Source organism: Monodelphis domestica, chromosome 2, assembly GCF_027887165.1.
Source record: "Monodelphis domestica isolate mMonDom1 chromosome 2, mMonDom1.pri, whole genome shotgun sequence".
Taxonomy (NCBI): Eukaryota; Metazoa; Chordata; class Mammalia; order Didelphimorphia; family Didelphidae; genus Monodelphis; species Monodelphis domestica.
Window position 1 is genome coordinate 152,250,810 of NC_077228.1, and position 26,488 is coordinate 152,277,297.

At 37.2% G+C, this 26,488-nt stretch overlaps 1 protein-coding gene across 2 annotated transcripts in view; it reads right to left on the reverse strand.

Moving 5' to 3' along the window:
• Positions 1–6,611: 6,611 nt before the first annotated feature.
• The window catches only part of EDARADD (EDAR associated via death domain), an 81,950-nt gene continuing 62,073 nt past the window's right edge, over positions 6,612–26,488 (reverse strand). For both annotated transcript variants that reach the window (XM_007481578.3, XM_007481577.3), the window contains exons 5-6: positions 24,843–24,888; positions 6,612–13,426 (exon numbers count right to left, since the gene is read on the reverse strand). In XM_007481578.3, the coding sequence (XP_007481640.1) occupies positions 13,047–13,426; positions 24,843–24,888 (426 nt within the window). In that variant the 3' untranslated portion in view covers positions 6,612–13,046. The remainder of the gene's footprint in view (positions 13,427–24,842; positions 24,889–26,488) is intronic.

Consider the following 26,488-nt stretch of genomic DNA (forward strand, 5'->3'; position numbering starts at 1 on the left):
CAATGAAATCCCAGAACGAATAGAGGTTCAAATGTTAGCTTGGAGCCAAACACAGCCCTCCTCTATTTGGTTACCAACTTGTCTAAAGCTTCCTTTATTGTTTTTGCCAACACTGCTAAGTCACTGTCCATTATGTATTTTTCTGTTGGATATTGTGTAAAAGGATTTTTTGTTTCCATGAAAGGAAATAAAAATAGATCCTTCAAAGATCTGAACAGATCCTTGCTTCTGGCTACAGGTGTTTTGTTTGACTTGGATGGAGTATGGGAAATGCAGTTAGACTAGCGACAATTATGGTTTGTAATTTATGACTTGAATGAAAACACGAAATGTGCTTCCAAATATACCATCCGCCTCACAATTCTCCATCAAGTAGACGTGTGGCTGAAGTTTTAGCTTGCTGACAAATGGCAATTCATATTTAATCCGATGAAGAAGTCCCTAAAACAGTAGAAGGTATAATCATTCCCTTTAGCTATATTCAGATATCATCTCCTTCCAATCGTTTAAAAAACACCTCTAAATTATTTTTCCTCCTTTAAGAATCTTGCTGTGGGTATTGAGTATAATCATTATAATAGCTAGCATTGACATAGTGCTTAAAAGTTTGCAGATTGCTTCAATAGGTTATCTTATTTGATCCACAAGTATGCCTGTAGGTGATAGACAAGAGTGTCAGGTCTTGGGTCAGGAAGCCCCCAATGGGGTCATGAAGAGTTGGCACAACTGAAAATGAATAAATGACAACAAACCTTTTGAAAGATGATGTAGAATAATGGTTAGAAAACTGGACTTGGTTTTAAATTTTGCCACAGATTCTTATGAGCTGTGTGATTTATGCCAAGTCTTAAACTCTCTGAACCTGTTTCTTATCCAGGTAATACCTCCTCACACAGTAGTGAGGATCAAACACCTTGAAAATTCTAAATTTATGTCTAATAGCTCTTTTCATTGAAAAACCCTTATTTATTTGAACAAGGATCTGTTCAAAATTTTGACATGCTTCCTTTTATGGAAACAGAAAATCCCTTTACACAAAATCTAACAGAAAAAACACATAATGGACAGTAGCTTAGCAGTGTTCCCCTTACCTTTCTCCATTGTTTACAACCTCCCCCCTCTCTTTCTCGACTCAATATGACTTCCTAATCTTAGTGGTTAATACATTGAGTCCCTAAAAAATCCTCCAGGATTTCCTACAACCCAATTGCCACAATCACTACCCTTATCCTTACCCATTCCCACCCTCATTCTAATTTTCATTTCAATTCCTTCTCCTTTGTTTCTCCTATTCTTACCTTACCTACAGGAAAGTGAAGTGTTGTGAACCCTGAGGAGCTATAGAAGGCTAGAGGTGTCATTGCATAGACATACTATACAACAGATAGGAAATGGGAGTAACTTTAACTAAGGAAAATATTTTACTTGATGTCAACAAGAGTGGGGAAAAAAGAGCAGGACTAAAAAGGGGGCTCCATGGCATCTGAGCTGCTCCTATGAACATGGATGTAAGACTGTATATTTGGGATTAACTAGTGGCCAAATCTATCTCCAAAAAGCTCCACTCATCTTTTCTGATTCTTTTCTGAAAGTGGACACCCCCTTTCCAAGACCTATTAGATTTTCTCTTTTGCCCCTTTTACTAAATCTCTTGCCTTAATCTCACGGTAGCTCCTTTGACTTTATTTCCCAGGAAAGTTGTGGAGAAATAGAATAGCAGAAAATGATAGATTGAGTACATCTTATCTGTTGCCCTCATAGCTGAGTCCTAATTCAGACCCTCATTAACTCTTATCAGGATTATTAAAACAGCTATCTGGAAGGGAGGGGGCCAAACCACACCACTCCACTGTTGCTGTGATATTTTAACTAGGTGAGAACATATCTCAATCAATCAAACATGTATATACCTTAAACTAGAGCTAAAAGGCTTTTGACTTTGCATGAAAATCATGTTTGGATTATTGTTTATTCTTATCAATCCAACTCTTTGTGATGCCTTTTGGGGTTTTCTTGGCAAAGACTCTGGAGTGATTTGCTTTTTCCTTCTTCAGCTCATTTTATTGATGAAGAAAGTGAGGCAAACAGTGTGAAGGGACTTACTCAGGGTCATACAGCTAGTAAGTGCCTAGGACCAGATTTGAACTTTGGAAGATGAGTCTTTCTGACTCCCAGCTTGGCACTCTATCCATTTGTGCCACCTAGCTGCCTCAATATTTGGACAGATTGAGGAAACTTGGTCATGCTCATCACTTATAAGTTATCAAACAAGTTGAAGTGATTGAATTCCAGAAATTGGTCAGACCCATCATTCTGACTGAACCTTGTCTCTCCCATTCCTATCCCAGAATTGTGTCGAGGGGAAGGAGGAGGGTTATAGGAGGCCTTGACTTTAGTCTTGGCTAGGTTTCCTTCCTTCCTGTTCCCTCTCCTTCTTCTCAGACCAGAAGAGATGCTTGAAAGCGTTTGGACTTCTGATCTTTCCATCAGTGTCCTAGCAGTGTTCCTGGATCAGCTGGTATGCGTAATCAGGAGCCATGGACAAATGGCTGTAGATTCACCATGCTTAGGGTAAACATCTTGAGCATTGCAGGAATGGGAGAAAAAGACTTCTAGAAACTAGGAGCTGTGAGTTACCCCCTTTGTCATTTTTGCTCTCCAAGTGTAAACCCTTGAGTGCTTGAGTTCTCTATGTACTTGTGAGCAAGTGTGTCACAGACTTTAGACAAGATATTTTGCATCAACTGCTTGCACAACATTGGTCAATATTGCTAAAAGGCACTTTCAGGTTGGCTAACAAAATGATTCTCAACTGATAATTTGGTGATGAATCATCTCTGACCTCTCAGGGGTACTCCTAAATCCCTGAGGGGGAGATAGAGCTAGCCAAGCTCTGAGGACCTGATTTGTCAATGGGAGTGTAAGTTGGTCTAAGGATCTTCAGAGGTCTTACATGGGCTACATGCTTAATTAGTTTCCCAACCTTTAGTCTTTCACCTCCATAATTTTTTCTCGGAACAGCTAACAAATGGATATTTTTTATTTTTATTATCATGCAAAACACATTTCCATATTGGTCATTCTAAGAGCACGCTCATACAAAATCAAAATTCCAAAATAAAACCATTTATACATTGATGTGGATGATAGTATGCTTTGATTTGCATCCATCTGACTCCAACAGTTATTTCTTTTTCTTTTTTCTGGAGGTGAGTAGTATTTCTCATCATAAATCTTTCAGGATTGCCCCAGATCATTGCATTGCTGAGAGTAGCCAAATTTTCACAGATGATCACTGTACAATATGCTGTTATTGGGTACAATATTCTCCTGGTTCTGCTTATTTTGTTCTGCCTCAGTTCATGCAGATCTTTCTAGCTTTTTCTGAAATCATCTTGCTTATCATTTCTATTATCATAGTAGTACTCCATCACCATCATGTACCACAATTTATTCAGCCATTCCCCAACCGAAGAACATCGTCCCAATTTCTAATTCTTTGCCACTACAAATAGAGCTGCTATAAATATTTTTGTACGAGTAGGTCCTTTGCCCCTTTTTATTATCTTTGGGATTCAGACCCAACAGTGCTATTACCAGATCAAGGGGTATCCACAGTTTTATAGCCCTTTGGGCTGTAAATCTTGAAATTTCTTAGACTTGTGAATGTTAAAAACTTCCACATTGAGGAATCCTCCATTGGAACAAATTCCCTACTGGAAACATTCCCCATTTTGATGTGAGAACTTGCCAGGATCAGAAATGGGAGGACCTCTACCCCACCCGTACTTAAGACTGCTTTAAGGGAGAAAACTCCTTGCTATGGGAGGACTTCTACTCCATCAGTACTTAAGACTGCTTTAGGGGAGAAAACTCCTTGCTAAACAATGAAAGTACTTGGACCCATGCTTATAATAAGGCAAGGAGTTCTTTGAGCCATGCCTGTTTTTTTAGAATTGATACAATGGGATGCTAGGTACCTAAAAGGGTCGGGCAAGTTTTCTCTTAATGAAATTAGTCGACTCAGCTGTGTTTTCTCTGGTTCAGATTTACTGAGGGGATTAGTCGACACAGCAGCATTTCCTCTGGTTCAGACTCACTGAGATTAGTCGACTTAGCAGGAATTCAGATGGGCAGTCCTTTGAAAAATGTCTACAGTGATTGGTAGATGTAAGGACTTAGGGGAGGTGACATAGGAGAAAAACCCCTATATAAGAAAAAGCAGAATCTCTTGAGGGAAAATCCTTTTGGAGGATCTCTGATAAGGATCACTTGGGAAGAATCTCTTGAGAGAGGCTCTGGAGAAGGGAAGCTCTTGGAGGACAATCTCTAAGAAGGTCTTGCTGGAACTCCTCTGAGGGGACTCTGTCCCTCTGGAGGCTCTGGAGAGAGGCCCTTTGGATCAGTCTCTGGCTGGAAGGCTCTTTGAGGAGGACTCTGGCTGGAACTCTCTCTGGTGAAGTCAGCTGAGATGGAGCTGGCCTGCTGTCACTAGAATCCTTGCTTAGACAGACCTTGTGGTGAGTGATAAAAGACTGACTGACTGATCTCTCTCTCTTAAGACTCAGGTCTAGGCCATGTTGGCTTAAGGCCCTTCATACTTATTTCCTTTTTCTCTCTTTCCTTTAATTACTTATTGTATTATTAATTAAAATCTCTATAAAACCCAGTTGACTTGGGTATATTGAATAATTGGGAATATTTCCCTGGCGACCACCTTATATATTGATTTAAAAACAAGACACTGTAGTGGAAACATATTCCCTGCGGTCAAATTTACTCACCCTCTCTTATATCTATCACAGTTTATACCCTTAACTCTTTTAACTACTACAGTTTACAACCACAACAATTTTAAATCTTACAGGGCATAGTTCCAAAGTGCGCTCCATAATAATCACAACTCCACCAACAATGCATAAGTGTCCCAATTTTGCACACCCCTTTCAATATTTATCACTTTCCTTTAATGTTGTATTGGCTAATCTGATAGGGGTAAGGTAGGTGGTACCTCAACATTGTTTTAATGTGCATTTTTCTAATCAAGAGTGATTTAGGACTTTTAAAATATGATTATTGATGGCTTTGATTTCTTCACCTGAAAATTGTTTGTTCATATCCTTTGACTATTTGTCATTTGGGAAATGGCTTGTAATCCCCCAAATTTGCCTTAGTTCTCTACAAATTTGAAAAATTAGACCTTTATCAGAGATGTTTTGTTATAATTTCCCCCCCATTTTGTTGTTTCCCTTCTGATCTTGGTTACATTAGTTTTGTTTGTACAAAAGCTTTTTAATTTAATATACTCAGAATTGTTCATTTTATATTCTTATGATACTCTCTGTCTCTTATTTGGTCATAAATTCTTTCCTTCTCCAAAAATATTTTCCAGGTAAACTCTTCTGTGTTCCCTTAATTTAGTTATGTTACTCTTTATATCTATACTCTATACTTTATATCTATACTTTGTACTTTATATCTATACTCTTTATATCTAAATCATATATCCATTTTGACCTTATCTTGGTCTAGGGTGTGAGATATTGGCCTCTACCAAGCTTTTGCCTTACTGTTTTCCAATTTTCCCAGCAGTTTTTGTTAAACAGGAGTTCTTATTCCAAAATCTGGGGTCCTTGGGTCCTTTATCAGACACTAGGATGCTAAGGTCATTAACCCTTACATAGTATATATTTAATCTGTTCCATTGATCCACCATTCTATTTCTTAGCCAGTATGAGACTGCTTTAAAGCAAATCAATATTTCTTAAGAGCATATTTTACCATGACATTTCTCTATTCAAGAAGCTTTAGTCATTTCCCATTGCCTTCAGGACAAAATAGACTTTTCTGTTTGGTATTTACTGTTCTTCATAGAATCCAGCCTATCATTCCAGGCTGACTGCACACTGACTCCCTTATGTATTCTTTATTCAGTCATTTTTCAGTCGTGTCCAATTCTTCATGAACCCATTTGGGGTTTCCTTGGCAAAGATACTAGGTTTTTTCAAGGTTCAAGGTTCTTTCAAGGCTCAGCTCAATTGCTACCTTCAAGGAATCTTTCATGATTTCCTCTAGTTGTTAGACTCTCTCTCCTGCCCCCTTATCATTTTGTATTTATTTTGCATATACATTATATTTTTTATGATCATGAAGCATACTCTGCAGTTGAGTAAGTTTCTTGAAAGGAAGAATTCTTAAGTTTGCACCCCTAAGGCCTAGCACAGTACTTGACACATAGTAGGTGCTTAATAAATGTTATTAATTGACTGACTGCAACCTATGTGACTTTAGGCAAGTCTCAATCCCCTTTGATCTCAAGCTTATTTATGTGCAAAATGAGGAGTGACATGGATGATCTTTGGGGTTCCCTCCAGATGTAAATCCTGCAAACCTCTGCAGAGGTAGGAGGACAAATGTAGAGATAACAAGAGCTCTGACAAATGGACAGATTACCTCATTGTTGGTCACATTTCACCTCTCTGTGTCCTAGAAAGTATAATGGAAAAGTTGCCCTATATGTACATGGCAGGAAACTAGACTGAAAGTCCTATTGGATGGTAGACGACCTTTACTTAAGCTATAATAGCATTTATCACTATGTGGGTTTTTTTTAAAAAAGTCTTTATTTGTAAGAAAAATGACATAGGAAAGCCACGATGAAGCCTCATATACAAAACACGTCAAAAAGTACAGTGCCAAGACCCAGAACAGGAGAATACCACAAAGAGTGCCCATGGTTCAGAAGCTAAAATCTTCCTTGTCCACTGAAGAAATATCCTCCATGAAGTTTCAGAGGGTGCTTGTCAAGTTAAAAGGAGTAAACTGTGGTCCAGAGGTTGCAATGTGTTGTTGTTGGTTTTTTATAGGAAGATCTTAAAAAAGAAAACCTGGCTCAGCTCAGGAAGTTGAGATAAAATAGCCCCCTTCTGAATCACTCATTTAGTTGATCAAAATTCTGGTCTTTGATTGTAGGTTGTACATTTCCAAATATAGATTCTGTTCTTTTGGATCCAAGTATGGCCACAAACAACAGAGAAAAGGTCTATTAGCATCCATCGTATGCACAGGTAGAAAATAGGGACCTGTTCTGCTGGGGCTGATTTCATCACCACAGCCATTCAGTTCCAGCCAGGAAAGCTCAGAGCAGCCTAAGGACATTGAAAACAAATTCTGGCAACAACCCTATCAACATAGGAATACAGCAAGAACAAGATCCATTGTGCCACACGTGGTACATTTTTACAAAGTAGAGCCACAGACAGAACATGCTTGAAGGGTGGTTTTTAGAATCTTGATGCATGCACATGTGTATGTGTGTGTGTTTTCTGGTTACAAAAATGGGGAAAATTATGTTGCTATTAGACCATATGCCAAAGAATCCCATTTATTAAAAATGACCCTTTGTTAAATGAAAAGTAGTTCAATAAATCCCTAAGCAAACAGACAAAAAAACTACCAAGGGAGGAGGCTGTAGTGCATATATAAAAGATATTGATGCCTGAAATCAGAAAAATTTCAAGTTTATATCATCAAGATCAATGAGAACTAAATAGAGGGAGAGTGGAGGAACAAGATGGTAGCCAGACAGATGGGAAAGACTCTTTTCACAGAGACGGTAGCTTTTAGTATAAACTGGAAAAGGGCTTGTCTTCACTCCTCTTGGAGGAAAGGCGAGCAGAAGAACTGGCTATGTGTAAACTACTAAGAACATCTATAAATGTAAAAAAATCACATTTTATATTACATCCTAGATATGAGTCTGAGACACTAGTGCTACTGCTGATCTATTGCCTTTTGATATGAAAAGTCACCCTTTGCTTCTATACCATTTAATTGTGTGGGTTGTGTCAAATTAAGTTTCATTTACCTGAGAAAAGAAATACCCCAAATGGCAGACCCAGGATCTACCTGGGAGAAACGTTAATGAAATAAGACCCAGAATGAAGGTTTTATAATCAGTGGCCGTTGGGTTCTTTTACTTTGGGCTCAACCACTATTAGAGCAGATGGGCCACATGTTGAAACTAAGAAAGGTTAGGATGATCTAGTGATTGCTACATATTCCTCAGATTCGTGGGACCAGAACTTGTCCACTGACTCTGTGAGATGTTCAACCATGTCCTTGAGTTCTTTGATCCTCCATTTGTCCATGTGTAAAATATGGAATATACTTGCCCTCTTTTTATTTTATGGATGTATTACAAAAGGTATCCTTGGGACTCATTGGGAGATAACTGTAGGAATTACAGAAGGTAGTCAAGGAAATAAGAAAAAGGTGGCTGCTGGTGGTACAGACTTCTGGGTTGAGTTACAGACCTTTTCCCCATTGAGTAAGTTACCAAACCTGCATGGGTAGGTTTATGCTGTTAAATAAGGGAGTTGGCCCACAATATCTCTAAAACCCCTTTCAGCTCTAAATCTATGATCACTATAAAGTTAAATGAGCAGCCAAGTCAGAATTCTAACTCTGTGGCTTTTAAATCCCAGCAGAGGGCACTATCACATCAAAAGTCATTATTTAACAAAAAGCTTAACTCAGCTTTTTTGTTGTTGTTGTTGCCTTTGACTCACCATTTTTATGATTCTTTCTCATCAGATATACCAGTCTGATGCACTGTCTTAAATAAGTGGGGATAAGGAAAATTGTATACTATAGAATGGAGTCTTAATAAAGCAAACATCACCACGATCATCCTCTTTTTGAGGGGAGAGAAGGGAAACAAGACAGATGTCTTTTCTTTCCTTTTTCCTAGGTATAAGATAAGTCTATATGACAACTGACTTTTGAAGTCCCAAAATTAACGAAAAAGTCATACATTCCAGTCAAATGGAAGTCACACTAGTTACTTATCTATTTACAAAATGTGAGGCCCATGAATAACATTGTAATCTCATTATAGAACCTTAAAAGTGAAAATTTTGGTATAAGAAGCATCTGCTATGGGCCATATGCTAGGAATTTAACTTATTAAAGAAGTAAAACAACCTAATACTACGGGAATTTAACCCATAAAGTAGTCACCCTGGATGGACCCTGAGGACAACATTAGAATGAAATGACTGGACTTGTATTCAACTTTTTAAAAATGAGGAATGATTTGACTAATTTTCTACAAAGTTATTTCTTTTTTCCCCTGTCTTCTTCTTCATTACACTGCCTTTGAGTCCGAGATTCCCCTTGTCCATAGGACCCTCCCCAAGGATATTTAGAATATTGTAGTGATTATCTAATGTAAAGAATTATTAAGTAGTTTTGTGATTAGCACACATATTTGACTTTCCTACATTTACTTGTAAGCTCAAACTACTTTTTGATCTCATGGATCTAGGTATGCAAAACTTCCATAATATTTACTTTCCCTGTGGCAGTAAACTTTTGATAAGCACACGGGTTTAATTTCTGACTCTAGCTAATATAGTCAACATTGCCTCAAGGGGATCAGTGTGCCAGATTTCAGAACAAATGGGCAGAAAAAAAGTCAATATAATGGTAAAAAGATGTCAACTTCAATATTTGTTATGGGGAAGAAAACATCAAGAACTTTCACATTTTGTAGCCAAGCTGGCAAAATTAGCAAATGGAAGCTGTAAAAAGTGGAAGTTGTTAGTGGCAGGGATCCACCTACTTTGGAAAAAGTGATGCAAGTGAGTGGGTTGTGTACTATGGTCCATATCACACTTAGGTTTCAGTGGGATTCCCCTTAATTCCTAAATGAAAAAATAAGGACAACTTTTGGTCTACATCCTTTTAAACTCAGAGTCATTCCTTAAGGGGTCTAGCCTAACTTAAGAAAGACATGGTAACCTAGATATGCAACATAAAAACCAGACCATTTTATGGTGTATCTACAGAATGACAATACAGATCATACCCAATGCATAACTGGGCTATTTATATTTATAAAAGTTAATTTGTAGATAGATTTTTTTTTAGAACTGAGAATACACTTTCCCAGGAAAATGATGTTTCATATGATGTATTCCCATGCTAGCTCACAATTACCTATAATGTACATAAATATTATTATACTAATTATTATATTATACTAATAATACTGTGCTATTTGGGTCATACCTAATTATTTACTAGTAATATTTTTATGGAAAATTATATCACGTCTCCCCTTATTCCCAACTGCAGTCCTAATAAAGCAACAGAAATTCAACCTCTTTATGGGTTTAGGGCTCCCACAACTCCCAGTCTCTAATGGTGGCTTTAGCAAGGTTGGATATAGGTATGGCTAAGGGATAGCAATATGTATTCTGGGATATCAGTGGATGAGGACTAAGGGTAGGGACCATTCATCTACTACAGATCTGGCCACTAGGACAAAGTGAGAACCTGGGAATGGGGTTGGCTAAATGGGAGTTCATGGCAGCATGGAGTCTGCAGTAATGAGGAAGAAGGGGAAGGAAACCTCCTGGGAAAATGGTGAAGAAAGGGAATTCCTGTGCCCATGCGCAAGGGTGGCTATTTTACAAAGGAGATGGAAGTATGTTGAAAATTGTGTATACACTGAAAACCCAAGACCTTAAGACAGCTAAAGAAATATAAAAAGTAATGAGAATCTATCTTGATCTCTGTTCATCTTTATGTACCATCATATAATCACTGCCATATTAATTTTATATACTTACAAGGTCTACAATGAATATCAATTATAATTACATTTTCCTTCAATAAACTGTAGGAAAAAAGCACGAGAAAGACATATTTAGGCTAAGCAGGCACCCAGAGGGTAACCTTCATCTAAATGTTCAGTGTGGTGCTTATTGCACTATTAACATTCAATAAAAATTAAATTGATAATTTATTGGTTCTCTTTAACAACTTGCTAAAGTATCTATTTTTTTTTAAATGACATTTCACTGTAAATGATATCAATCACACTTGTAGTAACTCTAACCAGGGAAGAAAGTTAGTTGGGAATAATTAAGAATGGATCAGAAATTTTAGAAAACATTTATTGTATCTTTTATTTTAAAGATAAAGTTCATCTTGTGGTGGAGTTGATTAAATGAGTAGTATCAGGTTCTAAATGAAGCTATTGTAAAGCATTCCCAGGAAGAGTGTTGGTGGTTTAGCAAATTTTTTCCCCCTAAGTTACCTCTAAACATTACTGATGTGGAAAGGCACTATACTTCAAAAAAAGAAAAGGAAAAAAGTGTTAGCTCTAAGGCTCTGGGTACCTAATTCTCACTGAAAACATTTAATTTTACCTATGTAAATTAGAGATTTAGACTGAGATGAATCCCAGATATCAGATTGAACTGCCCTAAAAATTACAATTTAAAAAAAAAATTCTTTTCACCTCTTTAACTTCCTTCTTGTTTACTTTTTTGGTTGGATTTATCTAGTTCTGAGAGGGGAAGGTTGAGTGCCTCCTCTCTTCAAGAATAGTTTTACTGTCTATTATATTTATACTTACAAAATGAACTAGTATCTCCCCAAAAATACCAACACACTACTACTGCCTAATTAATTAATTAGTTCTGAGGAGAAGATAATGCAGTATATTGGGGAAAAGCATTGGACTGGGAGCCAGAGTAGTTGGAATTTAATTTCTGCCTCTACCATTAATACACTCTATAATACTGGGCAAATGATCTAACATTTTTTGGGTCTCAGTTATCTCATTTGTAAAAAGAAGAGGTAGGAGGTAGCATAGTACAATAGAAAAAATCAGAGGAAATGGATTTGACTTCCTACTGTGCCTATGTTTCCATGATTTTCATATGGGCACCTAACTAAACTTAAAGTTCTTTGTCTAAAATGAGGGGGTGAGACTAAGTTATCTTTCAAATCCCTTTTGGCTCTGAGACTCTGACTCTGTGACAAAATGATATCTTTAATTATTTTTAGGATCTGTCATTCTGTGAAAAGTAATGCCATCTATTCTGGTAAGGAATAAAGAATACACAATAGCTAGGGGAACTGGGCAGTCTTCCCGTACTATCCATAGAGATTCAATGCAATTTCTATATTTTTTTCTAAACCAACAAGCCAGAACATTGAAAAAAGTCTTTGAGAAATTGATTTACTGATTGGATTCTTGGATTCTCCCTCCCACTTGTGGAGGTTTTAACTTCTTACCTAAATGCTCTTGTAGTGTTGCTGGAACCTATCTTAATAGCTGTTGGAATAGGTGCTAGGTTTTAATGCTAGGTTGGTGATCTATATTGCTGAATGAAGCCTTGACACTCTTCACTGGCAAAACTCTCAATCTCACATGGAAGAGGCAGAAATGAGTGTTATGTTAATTTAAAACAATTGATAGCTAATATGAAAACATTTTAAAGGCTACTCATGTTAAACTCTCCTTCTAGAGCTCAATTACCAAGATCTAGGTTCTTGCTTCTAGCTTTACTCTAAACTTTATATCATTCACTTGTATTAAAAAAAATTCTTAGAAAAGTTGGGCAAATAACATCTATCTTTAGATCACTGAAAGAATATGATGGCATTTAATGATATAAGACTGGTATATGAACTAAGGCAAACTCACAATGATACCAATATCCTAGTAACTGGGCCTTGGAGCATCTTGTAATGGACAAATGATAATGACATGACAGTGGTAAAATGGAGCAATCACTTAATGGTATTTGGCCTCCAAGCAATGGAAATCAATGCTATTGATCTGGCAGACATTGTATGTGATTCCTTTAGGGTCACCGAGACCTTTGAGTCCTGGGAGTTGTTCATTAAAGTCAGTGGAAAAAACAAAAGCATTTTGCTTCTAGGGGTTAGCTACTGTATAAAGACTGCTCATCTTTCCTAAAATTCTGGATTCAGATATTGTATCAAAATACAGAAGTGCAAGCAAACACACACACACACACACACACACACACACACGCACACACACACATAACAAACAAAAACCAAAAACCAAATACAAATCTCCTTAGGGGATACAACATCATCTTTTTTTAAGTAAACACTTAAACAAACAAAAAAAAAACCAATGTCCTGTCCTCCCCTCCATCCCGAGCTATAGTGATTTTTAATGTCCAAAGAACCAATGAAATAAAGGAAGAAAACTTTTAAAAGTGATTATGGTAGTCTCCATGCCCCCTCTTTGGCCATTCCTCTTCCACCCACCTCCTCAAGACTTTTTCCACATCAACTCTATGATAGAGCCTACAGAGCTCAATCAGTTGATCCACAGTTTTGTGACTATTCCGGAGCAGGAACTCCAAGGTAGGACTCTGTTGTTTTTGTTCCAGAAAACACAATTCATCATAGTGCATTCCCCATTTGCTTGCAAAATTCCTCCAGTTTTTTACTGTTGGGTGACATGGATCCAACTTTATTCTGATCACATCTAGCAAGTCCTCATCATTGAGCAAGTCACTGATGTTGGGGGCCCGGAGTGAGCAAAGGGAGCATGTGCAATTTTCTTGGCAAGAGTTGTCCTTTATATCTGTAGGGGAGAAACAATAAGTTCAAGTGAGTCAACAAGAAAACCACAAATAGGTGGGTTTTTTACTTACCTTTCTGAGCCTGGTTTTCCCCATCTCACTCAGGCTGGAATAGCAGGAGGAGCTACTCATGGACCTAATCCCAGGTGGATCAAGAGAGAAATTTTGATCAGCCCTATTTCTAACATTTAATAATTTGCTCTTTCTTAGGTAGTCCTCCACTCCTCAGAAATCACTACACTGGCACCAAATTTATAGGATGGACACTCTATTGGCTCACCATAGCTAAGAATTCCTGAGCTCAAGAGATCTACCAGCTTTAGTCTGTCTTCAATAGCAGGGATTATAGATGTGCCTCAACAACCTGGCCACCTCTTCTATTTTAATCCCACTATCCTCTGAGTTATTAGTAGCATTCAAATAAATGGGACATAAATTGGTCAGAGAAAATGAATATTTCCAGCATTTTTTTTTATGAGAGGGAACTCCTGAGAGGAGTTTCCTCTATCAATACAGGCTGGCATCAACTCTAAAACTTAAGCATCATAGGATCTTAGATGTAGAGCTAGAAAGGACCATCATCTAATTCAGCCCTCTCATTTTACAAATTAAGAAACTGAGACCTGGGAAAATTAAAGGAGGATATATGGTCAGTATGGTCAGTATGCAGTAGAAGTGGGTCTTGAACCTGGGGCTCTATATTTTGGAAAGCTGGGTGGTACAGAGGATAACATTCCAGGCTTAGAGTCAGGAAAACTTGAGTTCAAATCCAGCCTCAGGTACTTAGTAGCTGTGTGATCCTGGGCAAATCACTTAACCGACTTTGCCTCAGTTTCCTTATCTATAAAATGAACTAGAGATGGAAATGGTAAATCACTCTAGTATCTTTGCCAAGAAAACCTTAACTGGGGTCACAAAGAGTCAGACACAACTGAAATGACTGACCAACAATTTCTTTATTCCAAATCCAATTCTCTATTCACTATACCATCCTGATTTTTTCTATGCATGTGTGAAATGTATATGGATCTATACATACATATATATATATATATAATGAAGATAAGTATATATAACTTATTGGATACTATGGACACATATGGACATATAAATAACCTACATGTATGTATGTATCTCCTTTTCCACACATTGGAATTTGCATTCCTCAACCATTAGGTTGCCAAAAGAGAGCCCACCTGTTTTTGTACTTCTTGAGGCCTTAGATTAGTTTTTACTTTAAATAATGCTTCATATTAAAAAAAATTATCATCCTTTAAAAAGAATATTTAATGGTCTCTGGCCAGAGCTACCCCAACTCTGCATGAGAATCAGCTGCTCTTTAAGGAATGAGGAAGGGTTTGCTCTCAACTAGCTACAGCCCCCTCCCTTCTTAAGAACTTCAGGAATCTCACTCCCTTCACTGACAAGGACGGCCAGTCCTCTCTGACTCGGTGGATAAATGTCTTTGGGGGCTGCTTTGGCCAAAGCCTTTATCACTTTGTGGCCACCCTGGCAATGAGTTTCTTTGAACTTAGCTAGACTGTTCCTTGGATGACAGAAGTATGTTTGGTTTGCTGCTGGGTCTATATGTAAAGCCTTTTCTCCTTGGTAGGACCTGCCTGTCAGATCTTGTACTTTGCTGGCATAGCCTTCCAGGATTGGGAGAAACTTCCATGGCACAATTAGGCATCAGAGGAGGACTCTGGCAGCAGAATCTCTTTCCTAGTCTTTTTATAACTTAAAAAAAACGCAAATCTAATAACGTGCATTTGTGAGATAGTTGGACTAAGTTAGGAATTCCCAAAAGGGTTTTCTCTGAACAAAGATAAATTGCCCATCTGTGTATCAAAGTTACCCTCATTAGCACCATGCTCTACCCCATCTGAACTAACCAGCCCAGGCATGTACACAGTCCCACTCTTGCCTGCCCCATCCCCCTTCCAATTTTAAAGTCAAGCCTGACAGCTTTTAAATGCCAAACACAGTACTTTAGGGTGTAAATGATTGAAAAACCCTTAAACAGTTCTTTAAAAACATACACACAAACTTGAAAATCCACCCTGTACACATATTTGAAAATGAGTGATAATTGACAATGTCAAAATACTGATTTAAAAAAAATTATGGCCAACTTATCATCCTTCTGTGTTTTCTTCACCCATGGGGCTCTCTTTGAAGCTGAGCCAAAACCTTAGCTATGTACATGGGATGAGAATCAGGCTGAAAAAAATAAAAAGAAGAAACCCAACAGCTGTAGATTCTCCCCCCTCCCTCCAGTTCTCATTATAAAAAAACACAATTCTTTGGCAGCTAGAGCTTTCTGACCTAGTATAAGACAGCATTTTCACATCTGAAGTGTATTTTCCATTTAAGGTATATTTTGCATTTAAGTATCTCACTGAGAAGACCAACACTGTTTGGGAACAGTGACTGGCAAGCAATTCATATTAGCTAACTTTAGCTGTCCCTATATAACCAGAGCAAAGAAGTTAATGCTGCCATCATGTACCAAAATGCCTACAAGACTGACCATAAAGGCTCTTGTCAGTTTGGGGGGGAGGGAATTAGGACCCTTACAGGAATGATTGCATCTCATTCTGAACCCTACCTGGAAGAAACAGGCATCTCGGAGTGGCATGCTTTGTGGTTCCTCCCTGAAGCCTTGCTAGACCCCTCCAAGTTGCAGACACCCCTTTTCCATTCACAAAAGCATTTTGCTTTGTGCCTCTTTAGTTCACCTATGTAGTAGCAGGGATAGGAACTGGACCTGTGATTTCATTGGAATGGGAAACTCCTGGAGGAGGAAATTCCTCCCACTTCTATAGGTCAGTGCCCTTTTTGTAACTTGGAACCTTCAAGAGCTGCCTGCTCGGAGGTAATGAGAAGTTAGGTGACTTGCCCAGATTCACAGAAGTGGGACTTGAACCTAGTTCTGGTTCTGAGGCTACCCCCCCCCCCTTCTCTACCCACAATACCACACTATCCTTCTTGATGTGGTTTTATTTATTTATTTTACATAGATTACATAACTGTTACTTTCTATTACTGTTGCCTGATAATATGTACTTTGTATATAATATTTCTCATCCCTCCAACTAGACTTTAAGCTTCCTAGGAATAGGGACTACATACTTCACTATTTATAATGGTCAAAGTTCTGGAAAAATTCGATACTTGTATGTGGCTTACATAGTTTGTTTTATTTAATATATTTTAATAAATATTATATTAATTAATTAAAATATATTAATATATATATATTTAATGTACCATATATTTAATATAATTTATAGTAATTTAATATAATTTAATTATGTAATAGTTTAAATAGTGCTTGGGTATGAGGGAAGGGTTTGTTGAGAGAGAATTGGTCAATGGTACTGTGGCCCTTGATACATATTTATTCATTAGAATGGACTAAGAATTTGGAAAATAACACTGAGGAAAACCACCATCCAAGGATTTTGTAGCTTAAAGAGAAAAGGCTTAGTAATGGTCTTCATGTAAATGAAATACATAGAAAATTACCCTTATCTTCACCAGGGGCAGAGAAAGGAAACACAGACTTCAGCTATAATGCAAGAGATTTAGATTGGATAAAAGACAGGAGATCTTCCCAACATTGAGAGTTATTTAAGATCAGAATGAACTACTGAGGGGCTTTCTCACATTTTTTTCTGAAAGTCTTTAAAAGTAGGCTTGAGAGCCATCAATGCAAGACTATGTAAAATGTTGTATAAAGCCTGCTTGTATGATTCTATGCCACCTTTGTTTTTAAATTCAAGGAAAAGAAATAATCAAGGAAAAGTCAAGGAAATGAATAATACTGTTATTATTATGTTAGTAAAACTACTTTGTTAAAAGCAAAAAAAAAGTAAAACTACTTACTTTGTTAGTAAAACCATTTTAAATAATGGTTTCTAAATAGCAGGCAGATAGGTGGCACAGTGGATAGATAGAGGGCCAGTTCTGAAATCAGGAAGACTCCTATTCTGGAGTTTAAATCTGGCGACTGACACTAGCTGTATGACCCTGAGCTAGTCACTTAACCCTGTTTGCCTCAATTTTCTTATATCTACAGTGAGCTAGAGAAGGAAATGGTGAACTACTCCAGTATCTTTGCCAAGAAGACCCCAAATGGGGGCACAAGGAGTTGGACATGATTGAAAAAAAACAACACTTAAAGTCTTTAGTTCATAAGAAATTTTCATTTCTTCAAGTCATTGGTGAGTTTCAATTTAAAAAGGCATGATATGCCAAAAGAGTGATTACCTTTGTGGGTTTTATTTTGTACTTTGTACTTCAATCACTAAATTGACAAGCCAGTTAGTATATTGGAATTCACTTGAGCTGGCAACACCAGTGAATTTAAAGCAGCTCGTGAGAGTCACAGACTATAATTAGCCCTTCTTAGGGGTGTGGGAGGTAGAACATGTTTTTTTCTACCCGATACATTTTGTCCTGCCATATCTTAAAAGCCTATCATGTAAAGTCACACATGAAAGGACAGAGTAGGTAATGCCAAAAGGGAAAGAAATAATGGGGGTGGGAGGGAGGGGAGATCTGAAACTCACAAAATCCAAGTTAATCAACAATTTTAATAAATGTCAATATTGTCAGTTAGTTGTCTAAAACCACGTGAAATTTTATAACATGTAGAAAAGATGCTCATTAAGTGTTTGTTGACTATGACTTCCACCTTCCTCAGGTGACAAACCAGATTCATTGTTATTGTTATTGGTATTGCTAGAACCTAAAGAAAAACGATAAGAGAAAAAGGTGCTGGTATTTAATAATAGGTAAGCAGAGGTATTTTTGGAAAATGGCAGAGAATTCATTGAAGAGGTAGATTTAGATTCAAAGTATTAAGTGCCCTTTAATTTTTTTTTTAATTTGGCATTAAAGGATAAGACTACTGATGTTCAAAACTCCTAACCTAAAGAGGGTCTCCTCCCCATTATCTAGCTTTGCTATTGCCTCGTGCTTCCTCTATTCTGAACTTTGAAATTTTGAAATTGAAAGCAAGAATGAATCCCACCATTCATAGAGTAGGCTGGAAATTCATTCATCCCTTCAAGTAATTAAATTTCTAGTAAGGGAAGTGAAGATAGGATGGGCATTTCTCATAACGGGCCAAAATTCTGAAAAGATTTGATACCGATGAGTGACTCTAGTTTAAATACTATTTGGGGAATATAAGGAAGGACTGGAAAGAGAATATTGGAAATAGTATTGTGGTAATCTATCACAGGGCAGTTTTGGGGTTCAGTAAATAAAATACTAGGTCTGGAGTCAGGAAGACCCATCTTCTCAAGTTCAAATCTGGTCTCATACACTTACTGTCTGTATGACCCTAGGCAATTCATTTAACCCTACTTGCCTCGGTTTCCACATCTATAAAATGAGTTGGAGAAGGAAATGGCAAACCACTCCAGTATCTGCCAAGAAAATCTCTAAATCAGGGCATCCAGGGAGCTCAGAAGATTGAGAACCAAGCTTAGAAATGAGAGAACCTGGGTTCAAATCTGTCCTCAGACACATACTAGTTGTGTGCCTTAGCAAGTTACTTAACCCTATTTGCCTTAGTTTCCTCATTTATAAAATGAGTTGGAGAAGGAAATGGCAAACCACTCCAGTATCTTTGCCAAGAAACCCCAAAATGGAATCATGAAGAGTTTGGTATGACTGAGCAACAACAAATCTATCAATCATAAGGAGAGAGATTTAGAGAGGGTCTCTAAGCTAAGGGTGAGTGGCTAGCCAGAGGACAGTTAGGCAGCTAAATCAGGAGTGCCATTATATGCTTGTTAATTGTGAGAGAGAGAAATTTCTTGGATTTTCTACATTTAGAGTCGGCTTGTGCCTTCTGTCCATCTAAATCAAACTCAAGTGGAGTCATCTGAATGTCACAAGATTTTACACCAAGATCAAATTGCTCCTGGAGGTAAACACACCTAAGCTTAGTAGAAAACTTCCTAAAATTAAAAACTGGAAATATTATGCAAGTACCTTGAGGAACCAGGTGCAGTAGCGTAGTAAGCAACTGATTTAAGGGATGCTAAAGTCTGACTTGGAAACCTGTCTTAGATACTCACCAGGGATATGGGCCTGGGAAAGTTATTCAGCTTTTTGGGGGCCTCGCTTTCCTCATACCTGAAATGATTGACCTCAAAAGTCCTTGATAGCTCCAAATTTATGATCCTGGCTTTTTGGGAAGCCAGACAAACAGCAATGTGCTTCAATTTGCTTAGCACTGAACTATCTGCATTACAGAGGCACAAAGAGAAGACTAATAATATTTAAATTTCTTCATATTGGAAATGGGAGGTCCTGGATTCAACTCTGGCTTTAGACATTTCCTAGCTGTGTGAACCTAGGCAAGTCACTTTTCTTAACCCATATCACTTCTCTGCCTGAGAACCAATGCATAATATTGATTCTAAGATGAAAGGCAAGGGTTTAAAGAAATTTTTCATTGTAGCTGTCAGAATTGACAAACTGTTCCACTTTTATTCTCCTCTCTATCAATTATACTGTAATTTTATTCAGGGCAGGAACTAGCTTGCTTGCTTTTACTTATAAAATCAATTCTTAGCACACACATAGTAAACACAATAAATTCTATATTAGTCATAGAGAATTACCTAGATTGGGGCAGTTAGGAGGCTCAGTGGAGAGTGGGTTGGACAGGATTGACCTCAAAGGTCCCTGATAGCTCCAAATTTATGATCCTAGCTTCCAATTTCTGGCTTTTTTAGGGGACTTAAATTATCACTGAGAGCTAGGTCTGGGGAATGGGAGGTCTTGGGTTCAAATCTAACCTCAGATACTTCCTAGCTGTATAACCTTGGGCAAGTCATTTAACCCCAACTGCCTAACCTTTATCACTCTTTTGCCTTGGAACCAGTGTTTAGTATTGAGTCTAAGACAGAAGGTAACAAAACAAAACAAAACAAAAAAAGACTAGAAAGGAGGAGAGAGCTAGAGGTTAAAAAGAGATTTGAATGCCAAATAGGTAAGTATCCAAAAAAAAAAAAGAATTCCCTAGATCACCAAAAAAATAAATAACTTCCTGAGAGTCACACAGCCAGTATGTATCAGAAGTGATCCTTGATGCCAGGCCACTCTGACTCTGAGGCCAGCTCTCTATCCATACACCACACTCCCTATCAATGTATTCTAGAGGCATATAGTAGACAACAGATAAATGTCATGAACAAATAATTTAATTAATTCATTTAGAATATTTTTTCCATAGTTATACTAATCATGTTCTTTCTCTCCCCTCCTCCTTTCCCCCTCCCGTATCCAACGAGCAATTCCACTGCGTTTTACATGTATCATTGATATAAATGTCATTAAAAAAAAAAACACCTTACCTTCTGTCTTGGAATCAATACTGCATATTGTTTCCAAGGCAGAAGTGGTAAGGGCTAGGCAACGGGGGCTAAGTGACTTGTCCAGAGTCAAAGAACTAGGAAGTGTCTGAGGTCAGATTTGAACCCAGGACTTCCGCCCTCTCTAAATGTCATTTTTTAAAGAAGCCAGAACAAAAAAGGTGAAATAATAAAGTTGAAAGCCTCTAGTCAAAATCACAGAAAGATTATCTTCAGAAAACCTTGACTAGAAGAAGCTCTTGAGCCTATTTCCATCACTTTTGTCCTTGCTTATTTCAATTATTAGTGAAAACTTCTGGGGTAACAAACAGGTACTTCCCTAGGTGAAAGGGGACCTTGGAAGGCCCTCTAAAGAGTATGCATCTGTCAAAATGGCAGGGTTATTTGGTTCAAAAAGGATGAGTCATGCTTTGTTATTTAGAATATTACTTTAAAATGACATTTTGCAATTACAATGGCCCAAGCTAGCATGCGTATACTTTTCAAATAAAAAAAAAATCTGAACCAACTCTATGAAAGTAGAAGATATTTCCTAGGCTTCAAGTTCCTTGAAAAATGCTGAATCTATAATTTTTTAGGTTCTACGGAGGCAGAAATTTCTGCTTTTACTAGGAATTCAAGCACCAAATATGCATGCAATTAGTAAGATCTAACATAGCTTTTTTTTTTTTTGGATTGCAGACTGTAAAATACTGGTCAATTAACAGTTAATTGTGCATTTGAACAAGACTCAGAAATCACAAAGGTCATTATTAATCATGCCTAGAAAATGGTTGCAATCAGGATGTTGGCAGTGGATCACAGATTAAGTTAATAGATCTACTTGCAGGTGAGATGTTCTTTTATCTTGCATGTTCTGGCTGCTAGAGAGCTATTACCATGTGGGTGTTTCCAGAAATTTATGGAGGCACAATTGTTTATGAAATTTATGAAGCACAATTGTTAGATCTCAAATCACTCCTAGTGATGCTTCCCAGGTTAGCTGAGGCTTGAGTTAAGACATCTGATAACTTTTAAGAAAAGAAATAGTTGTATAACCCAGATCGAATTGTTTGCCAGCTTTGGCAGGGGGAAGGGAAGAAGGGAGGGAGACAATATAAATCATATAACTTTGGAAATTCATGTGGAAATTTGTTATTAAAATTTAAAAAGAAAAGAAATAGAAGAAAAGAAAAAAGATGTTTATATTGGGGCCTTTGGAGATAGTCAAAGTTCTCATCAATAGATGAGAAAATGACCCCTTTTCACTTAAGGTCTTTAAATTATAAAAGATTTGTAAGATGAAACAGATCTGTGTTTCAAAGTTGGGTTAACAATTTTTTCCCCCATCATTCATTACAGATGTGCAAGCATATGGCTTTTCTCTGTGTGGCTTTCCATGTAGTTAGTAACAAAAATATTTAAATGCCACTTTATTGTTTTGACAGATTAGCTGTCCAGTCACATTTGCACAAATAGACAGATGCAGTTGCTATGTTGAAAGCTGGAAAGTGGTAAAGGATTATTCTTATCATAATCTCAAACTAGCAATCGGAGGCCAGTTTGGTGCATTTATGGGAAGATGGGGGAGGAGAGATACAGAATGGGCAAACAAAGAGGCTTCCATTTGCATCACTGGAGGGAGTCTTTATTTTGGTGAGATAAGAGATGTTTCTCTTTTGATCTGGAAGAAACTGACTTAAGAGCGCTGGTAGGTTTTCTTCTCTTTCCTGAAATATTCTTGAGAGGAGACATCAACTTGGAGACTGAATATTACAACTGCTGCTAATGGGTTGTCTGAGTTTTGACCAATTGATTGAATTGTTTGTGTTTAGTTTTGCTTGTTGGAGGAAGGTTGTCTACTTTTAGCCATCATAGGAATGAGAAATATTTGGAGAGATAGATGGAATAATGTAAAATCAAGTAAATCAAACGCTACTAGAAAAAAAAAGCCACCAAATACAAATATAAGGCATTAGTAGCTTAATAATGTCCATGACTTTCATAACTATTTGTGTTTCATAAGTTTCTTTTTAAACTGCATAGTAATTTTTCTTCACTTTGGCAATAATTCTCATTTTTCTGGTCATTTTCAAGAAAGCCCCAAGAATTATGATTAGCTAAAATATCTAAGTAACTAAATTTTATCTCTTTAAATGACAAAATTAAAAAGAATTCATTATCTTTGATGGAAACCTTTTTAGATACATTGTATGTTTAATACCTTAGATAAATCACTTCTTTTACTAATCTCCAAAATGCTGGGGAAGGACTAGATGATTGCTAAGGTTCAAAACTCTCGGATGCTATGAAAGTTTGACTTTTTCTTGATAGCTATGGGTCACCATTATGAATATAAATTTTTGTAAAGGTACTTTTTGCCCCTATACTACATAACCCAGGTCGCTGACTTTTTTAGGTTTAATGTCAGCATTTTAATTCTCATCTTTTTCCCATCTCATAGTAAATCAAGCATTCATTTCCAACTATTATCAATGCTACTGACTAGCAATCTTCACCTTTCTCTATCTCCCAACTCCATTGTGTTGCTTCTGATCAATAAAGGACTGTGAAAGATGGTGCACATTTGCAGATCATCCAAAAAAAAGTACACAAGAAAAATTCACAAGTTCGGGGAGTGGAAAGGTCCTGGGAGACCATCTAGTCCAATTAACCTGTTTTTACAGAGGAGGAAATCGAGACCCAGAGAAATCAGTGTTTATACCCTTTCCCTTCTCAAATTACTTTTAACTCATTTGTGTACTAGGTAAGTGGTGTAGTAGATAGTAGAGAGGAAGACTCATCTTTCTGAGTTCAAATCCAACTTCAGTCACTTATTAGCTGTGTGACTTTGGGCAAATCACTTAACCCTGTTTGCCTCAATTTCTTCATCCTTGAAATGAGTTGGAGAAGGAAATGGCAAACTTCTTTAGTATCTCATTGAATTATTATTCCTAGCACTTTGCAGATACCTTGTACATAAAAAGGTGTGCAATAAATGTTTGTTGAGCTAAACTGAATTGCCCAGGGTCATACAGGTAGGAACTAGGGGCAGAGGTACAACCAGGATTTGAATCCAAATCTTTGGATTCCAAGATTTAATAATTTTTCCACTAATATCATGTTACCTTGTTTAGAAGTGAATTTAAGATTAAGATTGGTGGAGCAGTTAGGTAGCACAATGGATTGAGCTCCAGATCTGGAATCGGAGGGACCTAGATTCAAATCTGGATTCAGATACTTCCTAATTGTGTGACCCTGGGCAAATCACTTAAACCCAGTTGTTTAGCCCTTATCACTGTTCTGCCTTTGAATCAATAACTTATCCTCAGACAGAAGCTAAGGGTTTAAAAAAAAGATTCTCTCTTAGAATGATATGATACATCCACAAGGTTATATGGACAAAGATTGTCTAGCTTCCACATGCAGACAAATACCAACCAAACTGTTTCAGAGATCTAGGACTGACTTACTACAGAAAATCCACAGGGAGTTAAAAACTTAAATGAACATATACATACACACAGTGAGTCAAAATGGCATTACCAAATAATTTTAAGGATGTTCAATTTTAAAAGCTTGCTGTCTCCAAAGATTATCCTTTCTTTCTTAATGTAATTTAGCCACAGGTACATTCTGCATCTAGGCTCCGATCACAATATCTAGAGAAAGTATTTTCAATAATCTGTCCAAAGTTCTTGGTGTCAGAAGATTCAGAGCAAAAAGTCACCTAGGCCAGTTTTCTCATTTTTCAGAGGAAGAGAGGTTAACTGACTTGCCCAAAGTTACCAACATAGTAAATTGCAGAACTGAGATTTGAACTCGGGTTCTCTGACCCAAGATGCAGAGGTCTTCTATAACACTCTTATGATGCCTCTTTGAGGGTAAGTCATTTGAAGCTTCACATTAGAATAAACCAAGTCTTAATAAATTCCTGTTCTGCAAATTTGTTTTCAATTAGAAAATGCTATTTTGCCAAATCCTTTTTGTTTTAAAATCTGAAATTTGGCCCTCATTGCTGCTTAGAAGGCCAATAGTTTACCTGAAAGTGGATCTCCAGTGCTGTCGGGGTAGCCATTTTCTTCTCGCTACAAACAAAAAAGAGCAGAAGTACTATTGAACAAAGGTAATGATAATTATCCAGCTAAGTGATTATAAATATTCAGGAAAATGAATTTTGTGATAGATTAATATATCATATAAGAAAGAGAAACTCTAGATAATTAATCTTTTTTTTTTTCCAATTCTTACTTTCCATTTTAGAACCAATACTGTGAATTGGTTCCAAGGCACAAGAGCAGTAGGGGGCTGGGCAATGGAAGTTAAGTGACTTGCCCAGAGTCACAAAGGAAATGTGAGGCTACATGTGAACCTAGGACCTCCCATCCTGTGCCTTGCTCTCAATCCAATGAATTACCTAGCTGCACCCCCAGATAATTTATCTTAAATGATGTAAACTTTATTTTAAATTTAAAGGCAATATCCTTTGCTGTCAGAGGGAATTAAAAAAAAAACACCACAAAACAATAACTTTAACCCAAAGTCAGAAGGAAAAGGAACTGAAGCAGACTTGGAGCCTGGTTCCCCTTTTCCCAAATGTGGCGGTCTATACAGTGGAAAGTATGCTGAAATTGGAGACAGAGAACCTGCCCTTGAATCCCTTCCTGACTGACCTTGGGCAAATCACTTCTACTCTGAATCTTAGTTTCTCCATCTATAAAATGGGGAGAGCAAATACTTGCACTACTTACCTGATGGGGTTGAGTTAAAAATACTTTGTAAAATGTCATATATATGTAAGCTATATAAGATGGACTATATTATAGGTTTTAACTTAATGGAGTTAATTTTTTAAAGGATTTTTAAAAAAGTTTAAAATTACAGTGTAGCCTAGTCTGGTATCATTAAAAAGCAACTCAGTAAATTCAATTCAGTACAAAAAGCTTCCCTCTCTGCCTGTGGTGAATAGAAGTTCCAAGAAACCCAAACCCAAATAAAAATCCCTCTCCAAGTGTTAAACACGAGAATGCATTTACCAAAGAATTTGGAGAAAGAAAAGGAAAATATTGTTCTTTGAAGACTGTCAAGAACCAAAAAGACCATAGATTTACAACTAGAAGGATGTTGGAGGTCACGTTCTTGTTTTATAGAGAAGGAAAATCAAGTGCAAAGAGCTTTCAGTAATTGTAACCCAAGGTCAGAAGGAAAAGGAACTAAACCAGTCCTGGAGCCTAGCTCCTCTTCTTCCACATGCATGGGTGTTTCTATGAACAAAATGGGTGGTGATGGTGGTGTGGTGGCAGTGGTAGTCTTCAATATAGTTCTTTCTAGAGATAAGGCATTGGGTTTAATAACTTCTAGGAATCTACACAACTGGTAGTCCAGTCCTACTTCTTTCCGTAACTAGCTATGTGATCTTGAGCAGGTTGCTTAGCTTCTCTGCTTCCTAATTTATAAAATGAAGGGATTGATCTATTATATGATCTTATTTGATTCCTTCCCACATTAAAATTCCATGATTTGATGCCTTTTGCTGTTAGTTCTGACTTAAGAGACTTTCTTTAAGACAGAGAAAGGGAACAAGAATTTATTAAGTTCCTATTATGTGTTAGCACTTAGGTGCTTTACAAATACTATTTCATTTGCTCCTTAAATTTACAGTTTTACTTACATCCACATTTCAGTTTT